At 37.1% G+C, this 23,247-nt stretch overlaps 1 protein-coding gene across 3 annotated transcripts; it reads left to right on the top strand.

Annotated features, from left to right (window-relative positions):
• Positions 1–6,368: 6,368 nt before the first annotated feature.
• On the top strand, positions 6,369–13,766 carry LOC129748951 (uncharacterized). Of its 3 annotated transcripts, none has more exons than XM_055743767.1 (2): positions 6,369–7,613; positions 7,686–13,766. In XM_055743767.1, exon 2 carries the CDS (start codon positions 7,945–7,947, stop codon positions 13,291–13,293), a length of 5,349 nt encoding a protein of 1,782 aa, XP_055599742.1. In that variant the 5' UTR covers positions 6,369–7,613; positions 7,686–7,944; the 3' UTR covers positions 13,294–13,766. The 3 variants fall into 3 exon arrangements, with proteins under 3 accessions (XP_055599742.1, XP_055599743.1, XP_055599744.1); XM_055743768.1 differs by having other exon boundaries at positions 6,369–7,860; positions 7,920–13,766; XM_055743769.1 differs by having other exon boundaries at positions 6,369–8,152; positions 11,141–13,766.
• The last annotated feature ends 9,481 nt before the right edge of the window (positions 13,767–23,247 follow it).

Raw genomic sequence — 23,247 nt, 5'->3', positions numbered from 1 at the left:
AAGTCAGTCAAGTCGGTTGTTCATTAAGTTGGAAGAACAATGACACAGTAATTTCAGCTGTATTCTGCTTCATTCCAAATGCAAAGTTTCTGATTAGGATGTGCCGTTTGTGCTGTCTAATGCTTTTTTGACACTTATATTGTTTCTTGAAACATTTAATGACGTGCCTCGAAAATTCTACTGAATTTTGAAATGGATTGAAATGTTGAAGCCAAAGAAGCAGACATAAATCCATTGCCTAATCAAATTAGCTCACAAATCGAAACGCATGATGGCAAAAAAAAAACAGCAGACCACGAATCTTCTGCATCTATTTCGGGCGGATGGAGAGTAAATTTCATCATACAAATAAAAAAAATACATCTAAAAAAACATATGGTTTCATTTTATTACTCCGAATGACTTGACCAAAGTTGATGAACGGGGGCAGAGCGCAAGCATTCCTTTTTACTTTTGCCAATCAGTAACTAAGTACGTAGGAGGAAAGTGGATAAAAAAACCACACTGCTAAAAGGGGAAACATCCGAATTGCGTGCCGGGGGACAGTGAAATGGCGCAGGAAGCTAATCAAAGTAATTGAAAAAGCATGATTTTTATTACCGAACAGTAATTTGATTGTAATTGATAAATTATAGAGTGCAGCAATTTGCATACGACGTGGCACTTCGTTGAGGGTGGCTCGGCAGTATTAAACATTGTTGTGAGTGGGGTTTCCCTCATAAATTTGATTTAAAGTTTTTACTTTTGAAAATCGAATCAGCAGAAAACCTAAACTTTAAAAGATGTTATTTGATTAAGCTCTCTAAATTTAAGGAAAAAAATTGTTTGAAATACATAAGTTCAAGAATAAATGTATTTTATTAACATTACATATTCCATGAATCTCATAACTTATTTAAGATGTTGTTCCAAATGAAGTCATAAATTGAAAACTTTTCATCGTACAACATTTGAATGAATTAATTAAATTGCTTTTCTTTCTTCTCCACAGGTGAGTTTCTTCAGCTCAAAACATAAGCGATCATTTATCCACCAACTGCAAGGTAATTATTCCCATCTTTACAAGTTTGCAACTTTCATCAATCGCCAACAGTTGGCGCGCTCGACTGTTTGAAAGTAAACTTTTACGTGCGAAGAAGACACGCCAAGATGTTCTTATCGAAATAGGTAATCACCAAAACGAGGAGAAAGATGGCTAAAAATAAAGCGTTACGACCATCTTGGATGTGCCTTAAAAACCAATAAAACAGCAAAAACCACTTTCACCGCAGCGCAGCATCTCTAACGAGGGAGAAAACAAAACGAGAGATACAAATGAAGCACCTTTTTTTCGTACCTTCTTCTCTGAGACCGTGAAATTTTCAAACTTCCGATCCACCCGCCAAGGGTTCGAGAAATTAGAAAAAGAATAAGGTGGGCTGGTTCCCATACGATCATTAGTCCTCCCAGCTCTCAGCGGGTCGGTTAATTTGGCATTTTTTATACTTCCAAATTTTAGCCAAATTCCCGTATGCTGGAACTTTTCTGCATCCCAAAACTGTGGCCGGAAAAAGCGGTTTCGCCAATATTGAGACGCGAAACCTTTTATTGCCCAAACAAGACAAAACGAAAAAAAAAGCTACAAAGCCAAGATCACCACAAGGCAATAAAAACAATCTTAAAAGCCTTCTAATAAAACTTCACACATCTCCTGGGGTCACAAAACCTCGGCTCTTCAATGGGGTTTAGTCTTCAAATCTCAGTAAACCATGCCATCGCAAGATGATGGGAACAACTTTGGGTTTTGTTCCTCACCATCCCTCAAACTCAAACTCAAACTCAATAGCATGCGCCCAATTGAACTCAAAGCCTACTGCAAGATGCGATTTGTACACGTAAATATTTCTGCCAGCGATAATGCCTTTTTGTTTCCTCAGGAACGCATCGCGAAAAACAATAAATTACGGTTTTATTATAGCGCGCGATCCTTTCTTCTTCCTTCTTTCAGCTAAGTTGATGCTGAAACAGCACGAGCTTAGAGCGGCTCAAACGAAATCATACCTTTTCACGGGAGGGTGGCGAAATGCGCTGAAAACATAAACAACCACAAGCCGGCTAATTAATGATTTATACCTCCCTTGTCCGGTTAATGTAAACAAAAAATAAAAGCCTTTTTAAATGACCGTTCGAATCATTATCGAGGAACGCCCGTCCCGGTTCCAATCCTGGGCTGGGCGAGACGCGCTTAACGGTTGTGACTCAAGGAGTGAGTTGATTTGAAGGGATTTCTTTTTTATGTGTTTTTGCTATGGTTTTTTTTGCAAATAACTTTTCAGTAATGAACTTAACGAAATGAACTTGAAAAATTAAATTTCCTACCGCCAATAGTAATTTGAAACTAATAAAACAATATTATACAAAAGATGAATGGTGCCTGTATATTGACAAATTCTTGAGAGATAAATCAAAATTATATGCTTTCTATCACCCCACTAGAAAGAAAGAGGGGTCTCAAAAAATCATATGAATATTTCTCGTACTCAAATGCCCTCCAATTTCTTATTTGGTACCATTTGCTTGATTGGTTCTCGAGCTACATTTGTTTATAATTTGGGAGAAATAAAAGATTAAAAGATTAGCGAAAGGTTGATAAGACATTGTAAAGTATTTGTCAGTATAAATGTTGGCAATCACTCTTCAAGTTTAAGTTTTTTCCAACCCTAATAATTTTTCCATAAAGAACTATATTACTTTCTTCTTAGTTAGTTATGAGAGCTTTTAGTACATTAAAAAGTAAATTCACGAATTTATATAAATATAAACTAATTTCAGATTTGTGTTTATTTGCTCGACCTCAATGTGGTCGTCATTTTGACTTTTCATTTTGGATTAAGAGTAAGTTATGATTTCATGAAATTACCAGTTAATATTAGAGCCTTGAGTTTCTCAGCTAAACTGTGCTTCAAATAGATAATTTAAACATCCTATAACAAGACCTGTATTTTATGTGAAGAAATTAGTTTAGTGCGGACAGTGTTAAAAAAGTCAAATTCATCTTTAATGAGAAAAAAACACTTTCTTCCCCATCTATTCTAACAGACAGCGAAAAAATAGCTAGATGATGATTTTGAAAACATTTTTTATATTTCATCATTAGCTCCGCAGTCATTCCACTAAATCGTAACAGTTTGAGAAAATGTGAATTTATTATGATAAATGGTTAGACTTTTATTAAGTAAATTTCTTTTTGAGAAATTAAAAAAAAAAACACTAGACAATTCTAAAAAAATATTTTCAAATAATTTCATACATAAAGCTAACGAACTTTATGGAATATTTTTATCTTTCTACAAACTCTCAGACGATTTAAGAATAATCCTAACAGAATAGCAGAATAATTAACAACTCCATAAAGTTGTATTCCTGAGTTTTTCTGACTGTTTAGAAACGACTTTCTTTCCAAATTGAAATATTTATAAATTGCGAAGCAAATTTTGTTCAGCAAATGCTTCCAGAAACAGCAAATTTCTTCAAAATAACTGACTTCACTGACTTTTTTAAATAATGAGATTTTAAGGAGAATCCCAGTCACAAATTTGAAAATAAAGTGCTTTTGATATAATATCAGTCAGAGATTGCTTGGTTAATGTTCAGCGGATATTAAGTTTATAGCAAAATATATGTATACTGTGATTGAAAAATTATTTCACATTCATGCTAGTACGTCAACAGCTTAGAGCACTGGTCCACTCCAATAAGGTATGATAACTGAGAAAATTGCTGATTATCTACGAGAGTGACTACTGTAAAATTTCCCTCAATACCTCAGAACGTCTCCAAATTCAGCCAGATCTTATCAACATCACGGTGTGTAGTAGAGTACATTTACTGCTCATCTTTACTCGGCCGGGCCCACTGTGCAGTATTGGACACAAAGACAATTAAAAAAAACAGAGAGGAAGAAACGTTTGAAATATTCACGTTGGAAGCACATTTGCTAAAATTTACTGTGCTCCTTTGGCCCTTATGAGATCGTCTTTCTGTGGGTGAAAATGAGGTTTTTTCTGCTCAGAAATCCAAAACAAAACCGATTAAATGAAATCATTCGATAAATTGTAAATTTTGTTACTTTACTGGACGTTTGATCAAACTACATGTTTCGGATTATTGTGCACCATCATTTCTGATCATTCAACTTGGATATAGCGCCTTTACTCGCTCTTGAAAATAAATATTAAAAGCACAGAGAAAATAATTAATACCATTACAAAGTCTTTTGAAATCAAAGATTTTGCAGAATATTTGTAAAAGTACACATCCATGACTGACACAGTATCTGAACAATTCCATTGAGTCATTGTAGATATGAATCATACAGAATAAATTTATATCTTTCAATTGAACTCTAGTTTTCTTAACTTTAAAATATTCCAAACCTGAAACATGATTTACTAAACAAGCACATAAACAAACTGTCGGGTTCCAAGACACAACATAATATGAAGAATCCGACGATTTCTGATGTAAATTTCATGCGCATATCACCTTCCTCGCAGCCACTTGCTTTCAAATTATTACAGTAATTATAATATAACTTTATGAATGAAAATTGAAAATGTTTACGACATTACACGTATGTATTTAGTTGAAAAAGTATGTTAAAATAGAAAAAAAACAACTCTTCTACAGTCCCCGCGAATTGCCGAGGATCGCCTAACGTCTTATCATTAATAATTAAATTAAATTAAATCATTAAAAATTAATTTTCAAACTTTGTACGCCTCTTAAAATTCTTAGCTAGAAACTCCCGGATTGCAAAATCAGTTCAGAATAATTGAATGAGAATGATAATGGAATGAACTCACCAATTGTTCAACAAGAAAGTGTGTTTCCTCTAGTAGCGAACCAAAAACCTGCTGAAGGTAGACGAAATCAACGGAAAATCGGGTCAGGCACAAACGACGAAACATTTAATTATCGATCACTATGCTTTATCCATGGTTGGTCGGCTCTTCTCAAACAACAAAGAGCCGGGAGAAACCAACACTGTTTTCAGTTCGGCTTCCGAGTGTAATCCTCTTTCGCTGATCGTGCTCAACTCGTAACCCGAGTTTACACGAGCTGTAAGTGACTCGGACGGCAAGTGTAAGAGCATTTTCATCCGAATGGGAGAAAGAGAATTCTAAACAAGGAGCGCCCTGTGTTTCAGTCCTACACCTCAGAGTAAAGAAGGAGAAAAATATTTAGACTCCCACCACACAACGTAGAAAAAATATAAACAATTTTTACTCCGCTACCATGCCTGATTTTTTTTTTTGCAAAAGGTAGCGTTCGAAGAAGAGGTGACAGGTGGTTTCATCAAAAAAATAGGACACCGCGAAGAACAAAAACCAGGATTTTTCAAGACCCCAGTAGATTGGTGGAAATGAAATGCAGCTCTTCTTAGATTTTATAAATTAAGGCGAAATAGCGGTGCAATATACGCCTTAATTTATGCAGTAGAAGAGAAATGAAGTTAGATGGCTTTTAGTTTATACAGAAAAACACCGTTCAAATATCATCTGAACCGAAGATTACCATTGGTTTAAGAGGTTAAACTGTTTTTATTGCAAAATCAATTGCAATAAAGATCAGGACGGCTTCTAGAAAATCAGTACACCACTGGGAGCTTCGATTCGGAAAGTAGCATCTTTTCTCGTGAACTTACCAAGCATAAACGGAGTTAGCTCTCGAATTCTCCTCAGCACATTGCGCAACAGATATTTCCGGAGAAGGGAATTCTCTTCATCAGCGGATATGAATGCTCTCGCTCACTCTTATGTGTTGACAATCTCACTCTTCATTTCAGTGCGATTTATCTCTACCCGCACCGATTGGGGGAGCAGACGAAATAAATTGCACTCTCTTTCACTGGACAAGCCGATCTGAGGAGCCTTTATCCACTAATTTAAGAAAAATCACAATTTTTCAATAAGAAACTACTTAAACATCAAAAATTAAATTTTCACCGCGACGGAGCGAAAAAAACACGTGCGTTACCAATAAACCATCGCCTACTTGCTATCAGATTGTGGAGCACCTTTAGAATAGGTAAAAAACGAGTGAGAAATAAAAATTAAGGAACTTTGATGGTCGATTGAAACCCCGATCCAGAATCTGCTATGTAAATTTCAAAACAGAAGTTTCCTATGACTGATTTTTCAAACCAATCTGAATACGGGAATTTTTTGTAAACATGATGGATTTACTAATTTATCATCACATATTATGCATTTTAAATCAAAACTTAGAGAAAAAAAACTCTGTTCAGGATTTTTTTTTTGTCTGGTTAAGAATAGATTTAATGAAAAATATTTTAAAGAAACCAAACTTGAAACTCTGATTCTCTTCGAATCTTAAGAAAGGCAGCAATGAAAATGCCACCGAGTAACGCGTGGGCGGAAACCCACCCGGGAGGTTAAGCCGCCGACGAGTAGCTTACAAGCTTACCGTTGTAGGTACATGCAAGCTCAATGTCTAGCTTGGCAAAACATCATTACGATCTTGTGAAATGAAATCGTAACCACCATCATCGCCAGATTGCCGCGAGCTGGAGTTCTTTAAAACTGGCAAAACGATTCGATGTGAACTTGAATTCTGCAGTTTTACGATTGCATTGATTGCTGGTTGAAGGCACACACGTTGCCACACGCGTTCAACTTTTCAGTTGACGATAATTCCGCAGCAGCAGAAATGTGTAACTTCGACGATGCTCCCAAGAGGGGCAGAAATATTTTTCGCAATTCTTTATTGAGAACGAAAGAGGATTTTCATAGACACAGGCAAAGCCAAGTCGAGACTGGTCTTGGCTCACGTACACCGAAGGGCATATATTGTATTTGTTAGGATTCGGTGTAATTACTTTATATGAATACGGCCAAACCCACTGTAATACGTAGAAAAAGATTGTTCTCGCGAGTAATTACTTTTTTCTAAAAGAACAGCTTCTTAAAAGCTAATATCGATATGTGCAATCAGTGTTCACTTGAGATCAATAAAGTATAGAAGTCATCTTCGTTGTTTCTCCTAAACAAAGTCCAACTTCATTTAACCGGAAAGTGGCTTGAAAGTTTAAGGTGCTATCCCTGAAGTTCCTTCCCAAGGTTATCCGGAAATTAAAGTGGAAAGTGAACGATTAATCTATACTGTACGGCTTAGACAAAATCAGCTCAAGTGAACTTCGGATTATAGATGTCCGCATCATCGCGCGAGAAAACGTTAAAATAACGGCGAGTCTTGGCCTGCCCTAACAAAAAGTGGTGCCGTGACCAGGATTAAGAGCTACGCCGTTGTAACATTCCTCGCTAAAGTCAAATTACGCGTCATAGCTGCTAAAACTCATTTTGTTGAGTAATCGACGCCATTTTGTTCAAGTAGAACAATGGTTCTGTAACTCCGACAAACGACGCCAAGCCAGTTTTGCCGCCCTTGTTACAAGATTCTTTCCGGATTTGTATAGCATACAAGGCCTAGTCTTTTAGGTACATGGTCCTAACCGCTGCTAGTCACCATAACCATCAACTCCAATCGCAGATTGAGAGTTCCACCAGTTCCAGGGATAATAAAATTCAAGGCCTGTTTTAAACAGGTATTAGGTAAAGTACCTCTCCATATAGCGCGCAGTCACACGTGGGTGCTTTTAGATCCTTTCTCCTTTTTGCTTAAAGAGACCGATCATTTCGACGCTTGCTTCGTCCAGCTCAACCCACCGGCAAGGTTATAGGACGTCGCACCGGTATCTGCTATATTTTGTCCGAGAATAAACTGCGATCAAGCCAGTTTTCTAACTACCAAGTCATCGTAGAATCAGCTACAAGGCAAATTAAGCCTTACTCCAGGTTAGTAAGGTTCCATTCAATTCAAGTGATTCGTCCGGGTCTACCTGTTCTGTTTTTCACCAGGTACCTTTCTTGCTGCGCATTCATAATGAGCACACCACGATCTAAAGATCAGTTGTCTACTCGACGGACAACCCTACTGGCCTCTCTCACCCGTGCTGGAAACTTTGTCGACAACTTCGAGGAGGAACGGGACGGGCTCGAAGTGCCTCTTCGATTGGAGGACTTAGACCGTCTGTGGACATCGTTGGAGGAAGTGCAAACACAACTAGAGGATCTGGAAACCAGCAAAGAAGGTAAAGAATTGAACCTAAGCTTCCGTGAGAGCTACGAGCCAAGGCTTTTTAAGATAAAAGCTAATTTACTATCAAAAATGCCCACCCCAATGGTAACCCCTAATAACCGCCCCATAGAACCTCCCATTCGCAATATTTCTACCTTATCTGGACTCAAGCTACCAACCATTACACTTCCCGATTTTGACGGTGATTACCGTACCTGGCTTACTTTTCATGATACATTTTTGGCCTTGATTCATGAAAATGCAGAGCTACCCGACATACAAAAATTTCATTATCTACGTTCCGCGTTAAAAGATGAAGCTGCTCAATTGATTGAGTCCATTGGTATCAGTGCAATCAACTACCCTATCGCCTGGCAAATTTTAGTTAACCGTTACTCCAATGAGTACTTATTGAAAAAACGTCATCTTCAAGATTTACTTGAAATTCCACGAATGAAGAAAGAAACTGCTGCTACACTTCATTCAACTTTAGATGAATTCCAAAGGCATATCAAAATTCTTGCTCAACTAGGTGAGCCAACGGTCCAGTGGAGTACGCTGTTGGAACACCTTCTCTGTATGAGATTGCATGAGGAAACGATTAAAGCTTGGGAAGATCATGCTGCTTCTGTGGATAATCAAACCTATGAGTGCTTGGTAGAATTTTTGGAAAAAAGAGTACGTGTATTGGAATCTATATCTGTGAACCATATCCCTTCTCAAGCCGTCAACACAACTTTCAAAAGCGGGTCCTACTTTAGACAATCATTAACCCCGAGAATTTCATCTCATGCTACGACTGCGAATTCGTTTCCATCTTGCCATGCTTGCGATCAACGTCACCTGCTAGTAAAATGCCCCAAATTTGAACGCATGTCTGTAAACGACCGCTTGCGAATAGTTAACCAAAAACGACTGTGTATCAACTGTTTCCGTCAAGATCATTTCGCCCGAGATTGCCCATCTAATTACAAATGTCGCCTTTGTAATAAATCACATCATTCTATGCTACATTTCAACACTACAAATTCTGATCCGAGTTATGGCCATCAAGATTACATGGTGAATGAAAGTCAGAACAGCGCCGTAACCGTTCAAACCACAGCTTTACATGACTTTCCCATTGATACACAACACTCAAATTCACTGTCCAATTCTAGCCCAACTGTGTTCATGCTAACAGCAGTTTTACGTGTGGTCGATGCATACGGTAAAGAACATCTCGCTCGAGCACTGCTCGATAGCGCTTCCCAACCTAATTTGATGTCTGATCGACTAGCTCAACTTCTACGAATCAAGCGTCAACGAACTAACATTTTAGTTCAAGGTATAGGTGCAACTCCAACACAAGCCACTGAAACAGTCACCAGCAAAATTTTATCGAGGGATGGGAATTTCTCAAGAGTTGTCACCTTTCTAGTATTGAAAAAAATGACTGCGGATCTACCTTCGAAAACTATTTCAATTGCTGACTGGAAATTACCTCATCATTTGAGTTTAGCTGATCCGAATTTCTATCAAACAGCCCCAATCGATATGATAATAGGAACTCAGCTTTTCTTCGAATGTTTCCCTAATGCAGACAGAATACAATTGAGCGGATCGCTACCCATTTTGGTCAACAGTGTTTTCGGGTGGGTAGTTGCAGGTGGTGGTAATATGGCTTCTCCTAAAAATCTCAATCTCGTAGCCGCGTCGACTTTGTCACTCGTCTCCCTAGAAGAAGCAATAGAAAAATTTTGGAAGGTAGAGGAGCTCCCAAACCGCACTGAATATTCGGTAGAGGAAACATTTTGTGAAGAAAATTTCAAAGCAACCACCTTTAGACAGAGTGATGGTCGTTTCGTTGTAGCCCTTCCCAAGCGCCCAAATTTTGAGTCAGTGATTGGAGAATCGAAATCAATTGCCATCAATAGATTCAATTTGCTGGAACAAAGACTTCAAAAAAAGCCTGAACTCCGAGCCGAATATGACAAATTTATGCAGGAATATATTTCACTAGGACATATGAAGAAAGTTGAATTTCCTGAAAATGAAACCCATCCCTGTTATTATTTGCCCCACCACCCGGTCATAAAGTCATCGAGCACTACCACAAAAACTCGTGTCGTTTTCGACGGATCCAGTAAAACATCGACAGGTTATTCGTTAAATGATGGTCTTTGTATTGGTCCGGTGGTTCAAGAAAACCTTATAACTCTGATGATCCGATTTCGAAAGCATCCAATCGCTTTAGTAGCTGACGTAGAAAAAATGTATCGTCAAGTGTTGATCCACTCCTCAGACAGACGATTCCAAAGAATTGTATGGAGATTCCAGCCATCTGATCCTCTGACCATCTATGAACTTCAAACTGTCACCTACGGATTAGCACCGTCTTCGTTCCTCGCAACTCGGGCTCTACTTCAGTTGGCTGACGACGAAGCACTGAACTTTCCGATGGGTGCTCCTGAATACAAAAAATCTCTCTATATGGACGATTATATTGGAGGGTCGAGTTCCATCCAGCATGCTATAAAACTTCGTAACGAATTGATTGAACTCTCCGCAAAAGGTGGTTTTCCACTCAGAAAGTGGGTCTCAAATAAGTTGGAAGTATTGGAAGGCTTGGATTCCGATCAAATAGGCACTCAATCTACACGTCGATTCGACCCCGAGGAAACTGTAAAAGCGTTAGGTATTCTTTGGGAACCAGAACCAGATCAATTCAGATTCGACTACAGGATGACTAAGGAAAATCTTAAAGTGACTAAACGCACGATACTTTCAATGATCTCCCAATTATTTGACCCCCTTGGTCTTATATCTCCGATTATAATTACTGGTAAAATGATAATGCAAGAACTGTGGCTTCTGGCAATTTCCTGGGACGAAGAAGTACCAGATGCTCTGAAAAATAAATGGACGTCATTTCACAGCCAACTAATAAATCTTGCTGAATTTAAGTTTGATCGATATGCTCTACAAATCAACTCTTGTGTTGAATTACATACATTCGCAGACGCTTCCGAAAAGGCATACGGGGCCTGCATCTACGCTAGGACCATCAATTCTGAAGGCGATATTAGAGTGCACCTGTTAGCAGCTAAATCCCGTGTTGCACCACTCAAAAGATTGTCTTTACCCCGACTTGAACTCTCCGCAGCACTCATTGCCTCTCGTTTACACTCCCAGGTTAAACAAGCACTAGATATGGGTGACATAAAATCCACTTTCTGGTCCGATTCCACTGTGACACTACAGTGGCTAAAATCTCCTCCGAGTACTTGGAAGACCTTCGTAGCTAATCGGGTTTCTGAGATCCAAACTTCAACTCATGGATCAGTTTGGACTCATGTTCCCGGGAGTCAAAACCCTGCCGATCTTTTATCCCGAGGAATGCAAGTAAAGGACTTTTTAAAAAGCAATTTGTGGGTACAGGGGCCGAGTTGGTTGTCTGAGGCAATAGAGAACTGGCCAAAGTCGAAAGCACACAATAAAGAAGAAACAGAAGAAGAAAGACACTTAGCAGTTGTGTCTGTATGCACAAGTGAACCGTCAGTCAATCCAATCTTCTGTCGATATTCCAGTCTTTCGTTTTTGATTCGAATAGTAGCTTACTGCCAAAAATTCTCTCAGAACGTTATTTTGAAAACTCGAACCAATCCTCAGACTGTAACTAATTCATCGAATCCTCGAACTCTTACTATGGAACAACTTACCCAAGCCAAGCTGCGCTTAGTACGCCTGGCACAAGCCGATGGTTTTCAAGAAGAAATTAAACAATTGACCAGAGGGAATTCGTTACCTAAATCTTCTAGAATACGATTATTAAGACCGTTTATTGACTCCGAAGGTATCATACGAGTGGGGGGGCGGTTAAACCTTTCGCAACAACCATTCCTATCCAAGCACCCAGCCTTGCTTCCTACTTTCCATCCTCTAACAAAAATGCTCGCCAAATTTTACCACCACAAATTGGTTCATGGTGGCGGCCGTGTCACTTTATCTGTTATGCGTGAAACATATTGGCCTGTAAATGGACGACGTCTTATGCACATCATCATTCGGAATTGTATCCCATGCACTCGAGCCAATCCCGTTCCGGCGCAGCAGCAGACAGGACAGCTCCCATTATCCAGAATTACAGTCAGCAGGCCCTTCAACGTAACAGGAGTCGACTATGCAGGTCCAATTTACTTAAAACCCATCCACAAGCGGGCACCATCTGTGAAGGGCTACATATGCGTGTTTGTCTGCTTCGTGACTAAAGCGGTTCACCTCGAAGCGGCAACTGATTTGTCAACCGAAGCTTTTTTGAACGCTCTCCGACGGTTCGTCTCTCGCCGAGGCCGACCATCGGATCTACACTCGGACAATGGCAAAAACTTTATTGGGGCAAAAAATGAGCTCCACCATTTGTTCTTAATGCTCTCCAACGAAAACGAACAAGAAAAAATTCATCGATCCTGTGTAGAAGAAGAAATTAGATGGCACCTTAACCCTCCTAAGGCCCCCCATTTCGGCGGCCTGTGGGAGGCTGCCGTTAAAGTGGCTAAAAAACATCTCTTTCGTCAGTTGGGTAACTCATCACTTTCTTATGAAGATTTATCAACAATTCTTGCACAAATAGAAGCCGCCATGAACTCTCGTCCACTCGTCCCCATGAGTGAGGATCCAAACGATTTATCGGCCATTACTCCTGCACACTTCTTAATCGGAACATCGATGTATTCTCTACCAGACAGAAATTTGTGCGAAGTTGTTCCCAATCGCCTAACTCATTATCAGCGTCTTCAGCAACTTTATCAACAATTTTGGTACCATTGGAGAAGGGAGTATTTACAAGAAATGCAGAAAGATTTGAAGTTCAGGGACCCAAACCATAATTTGGTACCTGGCCAACTAGTTATATTGAAAGACGAATTTCAACATCCTGTGCGCTGGTCTCTTGCAAGAATCTCCAAGGTGTTCCCAGGGAAAGACGGTTTGGTGCGTGTTGTTGATCTTAAAACTTCGAAAGGTGTTTTCAAACGGGATGTTACAAAGATTTGTCCTTTACCTATGGAACCGAGCAACTTTACTGCAGAAGATGAGCAACCGCTCAACATGCCGCACCAGGAAGGAAAACAACCCGATCCGGAAGCAGAGTTTACTTCGAACACATCACCATAAGTTCCAGCTTGTTAGTTCTAACAGGAGAAATATGCGACATAGTTTTATTATCATCTTCATTATCAACTACTTACAATTTTGAAATATAAATATTTCAAGGTGGCGGCCATGTTAGGATTCGGTGTAATTACTTTATATGAATACGGCCAAACCCACTGTAATACGTAGAAAAAGATTGTTCTCGCGAGTAATTACTTTTTTCTAAAAGAACAGCTTCTTAAAAGCTAATATCGATATGTGCAATCAGTGTTCACTTGAGATCAATAAAGTATAGAAGTCATCTTCGTTGTTTCTCCTAAACAAAGTCCAACTTCATTTAACCGGAAAGTGGCTTGAAAGTTTAAGGTGCTATCCCTGAAGTTCCTTCCCAAGGTTATCCGGAAATTAAAGTGGAAAGTGAACGATTAATCTATACTGTACGGCTTAGACAAAATCAGCTCAAGTGAACTTCGGATTATAGATGTCCGCATCATCGCGCGAGAAAACGTTAAAATAACGGCGAGTCTTGGCCTGCCCTAACAGTATTAAAATATCGTTTTGGGCTCCACGTCAATGGGGGGATTTTTTTCTGGCTGCACTTCGACGTTCGCCAGGAACGGTAAAGAGCAGAACTGCAGATTAAACCGGAGAAATAGGTGCAGTAATAGATCCAGACGAGTCTCGTTTCCTCAGGGGATGAAGCTTTAGAGATATATAGAAAAAAAAAGTGGAAAAAGATATTACCATGTGCACAAGTCACCTTTTCCCGAGTGGGGCTAAATCCCATATAGGATGTGAGTTCTCCCCGGTTTGGTCTGAAGTCTGAACGCATGGTCTGAAGATCTTTGCCAAGGTAGGTATCTCCTCACTCGGCAGAATCGTTATCGTTCCAAAGGTTGGCGGATGAAGGAATTCTATTTTCGCGAGAAAAGTATTAACGAACCAACTGACAGAGATGGTTCCCGGAGACATTTTGCCACGGAACGGCCAGGGCGAGGAGCTGAAGGTAAAATCCTGATTTAGAAGGTTGACTTGCTTGCTGTTTGAGCTTGTGCCATGAGTGTGGGTGGAATCGAAATGCTTCAGGTCGCTTGCTTGCTTGATAGATTCGCCAAGAAATAACAGCCCCTGTGTGTGGAATGGCATGACACTGGCAAGCCAAGCCAAAACCTCCAGGGGACATGATAGTTGGGATTTAAAAGCTCTTTACACGGCAATGAATGACGGAGAGCTGACTGTCGTTGCAAATCCGAAAAATTATGCACTTCGGACGGAATGGCTCAACGTTATGGGGAACTTTATGAGGGTGTTTAAGATTGAAAGAGGGTGTAAAAGTTGAATTTTGCAAATTGAATTTTAAGTTTCTCGATGCGAAGAGAATGCTTTTAATTTATTGAAAATAAAAAATTAAGGTACATAATAATTAAAAACAATCTTTTCAAATTAAACCATTTTTATTCTGATTCAAGAATACTAATGACAATTATCAGTTCTGGACTGAAACCCTTTTTGAAAGCAATTGACTTCGAAAAAAAATGAAAAGAATTAGTGGGCTTTTCTAAAAATGACAAAAAAGACAAAAATGACAAAAATGACAAAAATGACAAAAATGACAAAAATGACAAAAATGACAAAAATGACAAAAATGACAAAAATGACAAAAATGACAAAAATGACAAAAATGACAAAAATGACAAAAATGACAAAAATGACAAAAATGACAAAAATGACAAAAATGACAAAAATGACAAAAATGACAAAAATGACAAAAATGACAAAAATGACAAAAATGACAAAAATGAAAAAAATGAAAAAAAATGACAAAAATGACAAAAATGACAAAAATGACAAAAATGACAAAAATGACAAAAATGACAAAAATGACAAAAATGACAAAAATGACAAAAATGACAAAAATGACAAAAATGACAAAAATGACAAAAATGACAAAAATGACAAAAATGACAAAAATGACAAAAATGACAAAAATGACAAAAATGACAAAAATGACAAAAATGACAAAAATGACAAAAATGACAAAAATGACAAAAATGACAAAAATGACAAAAATGACAAAAATGACAAAAATGACAAAAATGACAAAAATGACAAAAATGACAAAAATGACAAAAATGACAAAAATGACAAAAATGACAAAAATGACAAAAATGACAAAAATGACAAAAATGACAAAAATGACAAAAATGACAAAAATGACAAAAATGACAAAAATGACAAAAATGACAAAAATGACAAAAATGACAAAAATGACAAAAATGACAAAAATGACAAAAATGACAAAAATGACAAAAATGACAAAAATGACAAAAATGACAAAAATGACAAAAATGACAAAAATGACAAAAATGACAAAAATGACAAAAATGACAAAAATGACAAAAATGACAAAAATTACAAAAATGACAAAAATGACAAAAATGACAAAAATGACAAAAATGACAAAAATGACAAAATGACAAAAATGACAAAAATGACAAAAATGACAAAAATGACAAAAATGACAAAAATGACAAAAATGACAAAAATGACAAAAATGACAAAAATGACAAAAATGACAAAAATGACAAAAATGACAAAAATGACAAAAGTGACAAAAATGACAAAAATGACAAAAATGACAAAAATGACAAAAATGACAAAAATGACAAAAATGACAAAAATGACAAAAATGACAAAAATGACAAAAATGACAAAAATGACAAAAATGACAAAAATGACAAAAATGACAAAAATGACAAAAATGACAAAAATGACAAAAATGACAAAAATGACAAAAATGACAAAAATGACAAAAATGACAAAAATGACAAAAATGACAAAAATGACAAAAATGACAAAAATGACAAAAATGACAAAAATGACAAAAATGACAAAAATGACAAAAATGACAAAAATGACAAAAATGACAAAAATGACAAAAATGGCAAAAATGGCAAAAATGACAAAAATGACAAAAATGACAAAAATGACAAAAATGACAAAAATGACAAAAATGACAAAAATGACAAAAACGACAAAAATGACAGAAATGACAAAAATGACAAAAATGACAAAAATGACAAAAATGACAAAAATGACAAAAATGACAAAAATGACAAAAATGACAAAAATGACAAAAATGACAAAAATGACAAAAATGACAAAAATGACAAAAATGACAAAAATGACAAAAATTACAAAAATGACAAAAATGACAAAAATGACAAAAATGACAAATATGACAAATATGACAAATATGACAAATATGACAAAAATGACAAAAATGACAAAAATTACAAAAATTACAAAAAAGGCAAAAATGACAAATTTTAATTCGAAGAAATAATTCAAAGTTTGTGAGTTGTTTATGGAAATGCCCATGTTTTAAGACGGTTTGAAAAGGAACTTTCCCATTTTTGTCGAATTTTTCAGCATTCTGTCATTGTCGTTGCGATGCTTGAATAAACGATGTAACGCATTCTTATCGATTTTTATCAATTTAGTATTAATTCAAAAATACAAATAAAAAAATTAATTGATTTTTTTATTTAATTGACAAAAATGATAAAAATGATTTATTCCTGATGATAAAATATTTTTCAAAACAATGAGATTATTGGTTCATTTTTATTTATAAACTTACAAAACTATAGCAGTTGTTAAAAATTTATTTGAAAAAATAAAAATGCCAAAACTAAAATTTGTATAAGAATTCCTTAAATTCCACACTATGAACCCATTTCCCAGCAATGGGAACTGATCTGCCCACATCAAGGCTTATTTCAATTTTTTTTCCAACATGCCACTTGGTGACGTCCCCATTTTAACGTTAAACGTAATGGACTTCAGCCCAAGGCGACTTCTATTTATGTATCTTTCCTAACTGGGAGTATAAGAAATTCAGCATATCGGCATGTCAATGCAATGCGCGTCGGTCGGCCGAGTGAAAGAAATCAGATGGTTGCGGTTTTTGTTTCGATCTTTACTCCTCTGGCGATGCGATTCAACGCTAGGCAGAATGTGCGGAATTGGCGAAAAGAAGGTGGATAATGTGTTCCCTAAGTTAGTCAGGAACATAGGGTACTTACGGCTCTAGTATCAATGCCGCCATCGCCCGTCGAATCGAAACGGATCGGAATCGGGGGAGGTTTGCCCCAACAGACATGCGATAATCGATAATTGCGCGTAGGGGAAAGGTTTCCTAAATGGGCCTATCGGGTTAAATGACCCTACGGCTGTTTGATGAAATGGCTAACTAGACAGCTTATCTGACCAATGCATTTTGAGGGTGATACGCTTAGAACATAAGGCAAGAAAGAATTTTATGAATTTACAAACTCAAAAAAATTTAAAAAATCATATAAGGTTTTGATACATTTTGATGTAATATTTCGACTTTTAAAAATTATACGTAAAGAAGCTTAAAACAAAAACTAGGATGGTTTTTGTTTCTTACTCAAATGAACTTAAGAAATTAAACAAATTTCAGCTTTTGTGGAGGTTTAATAATGATTATATTGTGGAATAATAGAGTGTTTTTGTATGCCCCCATCATGTTTGTAAAATGCCTCCATCCTAAAATAACAGGTTAAATAGAAAAAATAAATGATTTTTATCATTGAACCTTCAAATCTAAGCTCTGAATAACATCTTAAGAGAGAATTGAAGATCCAAAAACAGATTTGATAAAGTTTTTCTCATGCATGAACTGCCTCCATAGTATGGCAACCCTAACTTTTGTTTTATTCCATAAAATTATAATATACATAGATTTTTATCAAACTGCAGCTTTATCGTACGGAAATTATTACTTCCTAGCAGTTTCAATAAAGTTATACCGAAATATTTCCCAAAAACAGGAATTTTGTTCAAAACATAAATAGGCGCATTTAGCCCGCACGGTTTGAGGTTCGGCATTTTAGACAACACTTACAATAAAATCGTTTTCCTGGAAACAGAAGAAAATTTTAACATAAAAATTACTCCAATGTATAGAAAACAGATGCCTGCACACGTGTATATAGTTTTTGTACACATATTCGATGTGATATTTGATTAAATCAGTGTTCTGCTTAATAGGCGCATATAGCCCGCTCCTCCCCTATCTCTTTCTTCTTTTCAAGTTTTCCGTTGCCTGCCTTCACACATCTATTCTATGCGAAGCGAATGATGATGATTATATGGGCCGAGGAAAAGCCTGGAAATGGTATGTTGTATGCAATAAAAATCGCTATAAAATATCATGAATGGTGGTAATGTGACTCTTGAGAACGGGACATTGGCAATAAAATTGATTTAACCTTGCAGTTGGGCGGCGGCATTCAAATAATCGTTTTGTGATGGGAGGGCGTCCTACTTACTCAGTGGCCTATTGACATATGGTTACTCGTGGGTTGATCCATATCTTAGTAAAAAAACACGTGTAGATTTCCGATCAATAATCAATCGAGCGCACGAACCCGTAAACAACAAATTCTTTAAAATTTGAATGAACATTTTGACTCTTTAACTTTTTTACAGAAAATTTTTCGAGCACTTAAAAAACACTCCTGTCACTTCCAAGCACAGCCTACCAAGTCTTCCTAAAGTTTTTATTGTTCTTGAGGGATTCCTATCCAACAAAAATAATTATTGTTTTTTTTATTTAAAGATTTTTTTTCAATTTGCTTCATGATATCTTATTATGAAACATTAAACGAAGTTATCATTTTCATTCAAAAGGCGATGGAAGCGCTGCCGAATTTTGGTGATGGTTTTGCATTAGTACAAGTGGAATACAGCTGAAATTTCACTAACTTTTGACAGATCTTACAGATTTTTTTTAAATATTGAAAGAACAACTATTCGATTCCATCGCCTATTAATCTAAATTTCTACAAGAATCTGTTTCAGTACAATTGGGTAGTCTGGATACATGGCTACCTTACTTATGGGCTCACTTTGTTTCTATCTGGACAATACCGTGAGATATGAGAAGATGTTTTTCAATGTCGTTCAACTTAGTATGTTAATCTATGTCAATAGAAAATTAGATTAGAAGAATGAATTAAATTTACCAGCATAAAATTCTTACATAACGTAACAATTCAAGAAAGTCGATTGTTTGGTTCAACGTCTTCTTAACAGTTTCCCATGAAAATTTGGATGACATTTTTTTTGTTAAATCATTTCCTAATAATGCTAGTTCATTATTCATAGCGTTTAAACGATTTCAATAAACTTCAGATAAAGTCATACATTATTATAATCTATCCTGGATCATTTTCAGTGCCTAGGCTCATTAAACCGATGATGCCTGCACAGCTCTTGAAACTCGATTCCAATCCAGGACCACGTTCAAGGAATGCAATCAAATATGCATGACCCAATAAAGGCTCTTATCGCTTAGCGGCCTACTTCGATTGCCATATCGAAGATTATGAAAATGCTCCCTCACAATACGACGATGACGACGACGGACGTTCTCGGAAGCAAAAAAAAAGGCCACGGCCACCAACCAACTGCCAAAGTTCCTGCTGGAATGCCTTGGGGCCAGACCAGACCAGAACAGCGGCTCGTATGACCAATCGAGACGACGACCGACGGCCCATTTCCATCATTCGTTTGTTTCGTAATAAAAAATGATTGCAGGTGTACATTTTCCTTTCTTATGTATGATTCTGGGAACAGATGCCCACCCGCGATTCTTGGATTTCGACATCTTTTCCCCCGCGGGTGTTGAAATCAATATGGTCGTAAGGGTGCTGCAAGCACGTAAAATGTTTAATTTCTGTTTCGGGAAAGTTTCTCTCTGACCACTCATGGCCAGCTTGGCACTCATGGCCAGCTTGGTTAGCGACCGAAAAAATTGATTAACACTCCCACGACAAACGATTTACGTGCTGGGTAAGGAGTGTAGAATTAGTTTTCATCATAAGAATCGCCTTTGTGCGGCTGATCCTGCTGAAAACTTTGTGTGTGATAATGTGGGAACGTAGAAAAGATCACGTAAGCTTCAAGTCAACACTTTCCATCGTTTTTTTTTTTTGGTTCTCTGAAGTCGTAGAAGGCACTAGCGGATTTTACCCGGCCTTGCTCGGGTTCACATAAAATATAAGTGAAAATGCGTCGTTTGAATTTTCAAAATTTTGTAAGCTTGATATTCATCCTTATAAGAAATTTGTTTGTCTTTTTGAAGTTTTTATTGAAATTATTTACTGTGTTTACGTTTTCACTGTGTTTATTCGTTTCATCTCGTCTTATATTTTTTATCTTCAAATTATAAATTTGTTATAATTTTTTCCCATCCCCAATCTAAAAAAAAATCTCTAACTTTCCAAAATGATTCCCTGTACAATGCTATATTCAAGTATATCTACTAAGAATTTTCTCAATAGACTTCTAAATCTTGTTGAACCATGATAAATACTCACTTTTCATGTTTTCAATTGTATGATTGCCTTTTTTTTGCTTTTTTAATTTCACGCGGTTTTATGAATACTTGTTCTTAAATGTTAAAAGTTCCACTCATAGTTTTTGATGTTATCGAAAATAAATCATCTTAACCGAATTTACCATTATGATGTTAGATATGAAAAAGGTTTTATTTGAGTTTTATTTCAATGTTTCGATTCTTGGGCACAATCATCCTATTAATTATTGTGAAGAGTGATCAATGTTAAAAATTTTAGATATCATTTGTTTGAATTCGCAGCACCAAAAGGTTCTACATTAAGTATTCTCAAAATTGGATGGTAGAATTGAACTCATTGATAACGAGAAAAAAAAAATTCAAAAATTATAAATTGGCCAATGATTTTGAAATGTATAAAACCAAAAATCTCAATTATCTTTAAAATTTTCAATTCCCCCGTTTAAATTCCCCGACGGCTATTAAAGCGTTGAAATCGAAGCCTTCAACTTTTAAATTTGACTCTTATTTTCCTTTTTTCTCTATATGGAATTAAAAAATATGAAAATTGTTTGATCTTAAAAGCTGGAATTTATGAAAATCTGCCCAATAGTTTTTCAGCACTCAGTCCAAATAGTTATTCAGCTGAAGAAGTTAATTCACTGTTCCCTGTTCCCAGTTCATTATATATTCTTGTTAGGCACAATTTTTCCGTATGTTTGTATAACGTGCCGCTATTAAGCCTACCCTCATTCTGAGACTCTCGAAGCCCCCACCACTTTGAAAACCACTACAATTCTATTCAATAAATACTTAACAGGCTAGTTGTTTTTTTTTTCAATCCAAAATGTGAGTTCATTATTGCATCAAAGAATCTCGTACCAGTACCACGTGCTTTTAGCAGTTGAATGTACAAAAAACACCCGCCAAAATTTCCCCTTTCAAATTTTTAAGCCCAGCAAGCTTTGATTTGCTTTCCAGTACACGTAACTCTGGACGGTCGTTCCTAATGCCCGACCCATATGGTGATGGTGAAAATAACCGCCAAGGGGAAAAAAGTCGGTTGACAAAATGGGTGCCATGACTTTTGGTTCGACGGAATAAAATAGAAAGCTGTATGGGAGGGTCCCTTTTCTTAGGTTGGAGGGGCTTGGAACTATTACCAAAACCTTACCCCGGTCCAACTACATCTCTGTACCAAGTTTCAGGCTGATCGGTTAAGCGGTGTGGATTTGTATAAGGTGCATACAAACAAACATATATAGTCCAACTCATCTTTATATATTAGAAGATTGATTTCGCAGCACCACAATGAATGTCTTCTTCGTCCGGTTTACGTGGCCTACTATGGTGGGGTAAAGTTCGTGTACGTTACCGGTAGGATTCGAAAGGAAAACTACCCAATATTGGGGACGGGTTCGTTCACATGGATTTCTGGAAAGTGTTGAACCCAGCTATTGAAACCGTCTGGTGTAACAGTTTTTCCAGACTCCAGACTTCAGGGCTGCCAATTTTTCCGGGCAAATTTATCGACTAAAGTTACTCAAGAGCAAGAAATGGATGGTGATGCTGGCATGGCTTCTTATTTTTCCTCCGACCAAGGCCGGCAAATGCAGAACGTGGCTCCACCACTCACTCATTTCAGCACCAGGCCATTGAATCGGCAGACATCGAAAGTATCGACGGTATTTATTATTTATGCGCTTACGCCCGAGTAGTCTTCCCACCAATATGAATGGATGGAACCAAAAGACGTGGTACAAACTATGCTTATGGAAGGTACGAGCACGAAAGCCAGCTGATATTCGTTCATCTTTTTATTGCGTTTTCCCATTCAACGCTTCTTCAATAATACAGCATAATAACACGTTAAATATTGAAGAATAATATTCACATGTGAGTGGTGAGAAAGCTTGGCGAAAGGTTGAGATTCTGTGAGCTGAATAAGAATAGCGAATTGGAAGTCGACCCGTTTTCGTACGAGACGCACCACACCGGATCAGTAACAGTGAAATAATCATCATCACAGAGCTTTTTCGTGGAAAAGAGATTTTTTTTGTCGTCGTCGTTCACTAGCTAGTACGAAAAACCAGGTGACTACACACCGGATTCGAACTCCAACCAGACTTGTGTCAATCAATATTAATGGGCTGAAACCGATCGGAAGTATAATCCTGGGCACGAAAATAAAGCACCAGCCGATAATAACAGTTTTAGCACCCATACACAACCAAACACATAAGCCAATTTCGGGGAATATGAAATCGAATGTGTGAATGGATTTTTCTATTAGCACATGAATAAATTGTTGATAATAATATCCGGCTTGTTGAATTCTGCGGAGGGTTAAAGGGAGCTCTACTGACCAACTGAACCAACTGTGGCAAACATGAATGTTCTATAACCATATCCATTTATGGTGGTGTCGATAAACTAGGTTCTATTCTTAGCGCACATTGCTGATTTGAGGAGAGGTTACAATGTTTTCTGGAAGAAACATTCATATTTGGCTTGAAGAAAAATGTTCCGCTCTTTCCTTGCATTTACATTTTGTTTTGTAAATAACTGCATGAATGGAAGTTGAT

Source organism: Uranotaenia lowii, chromosome 2 (assembly GCF_029784155.1).
Source record: "Uranotaenia lowii strain MFRU-FL chromosome 2, ASM2978415v1, whole genome shotgun sequence".
Lineage (NCBI taxonomy): Eukaryota > Metazoa > Arthropoda > Insecta > Diptera > Culicidae > Uranotaenia > Uranotaenia lowii.
This window is presented reverse-complemented; position numbering and strand designations above follow the sequence as displayed.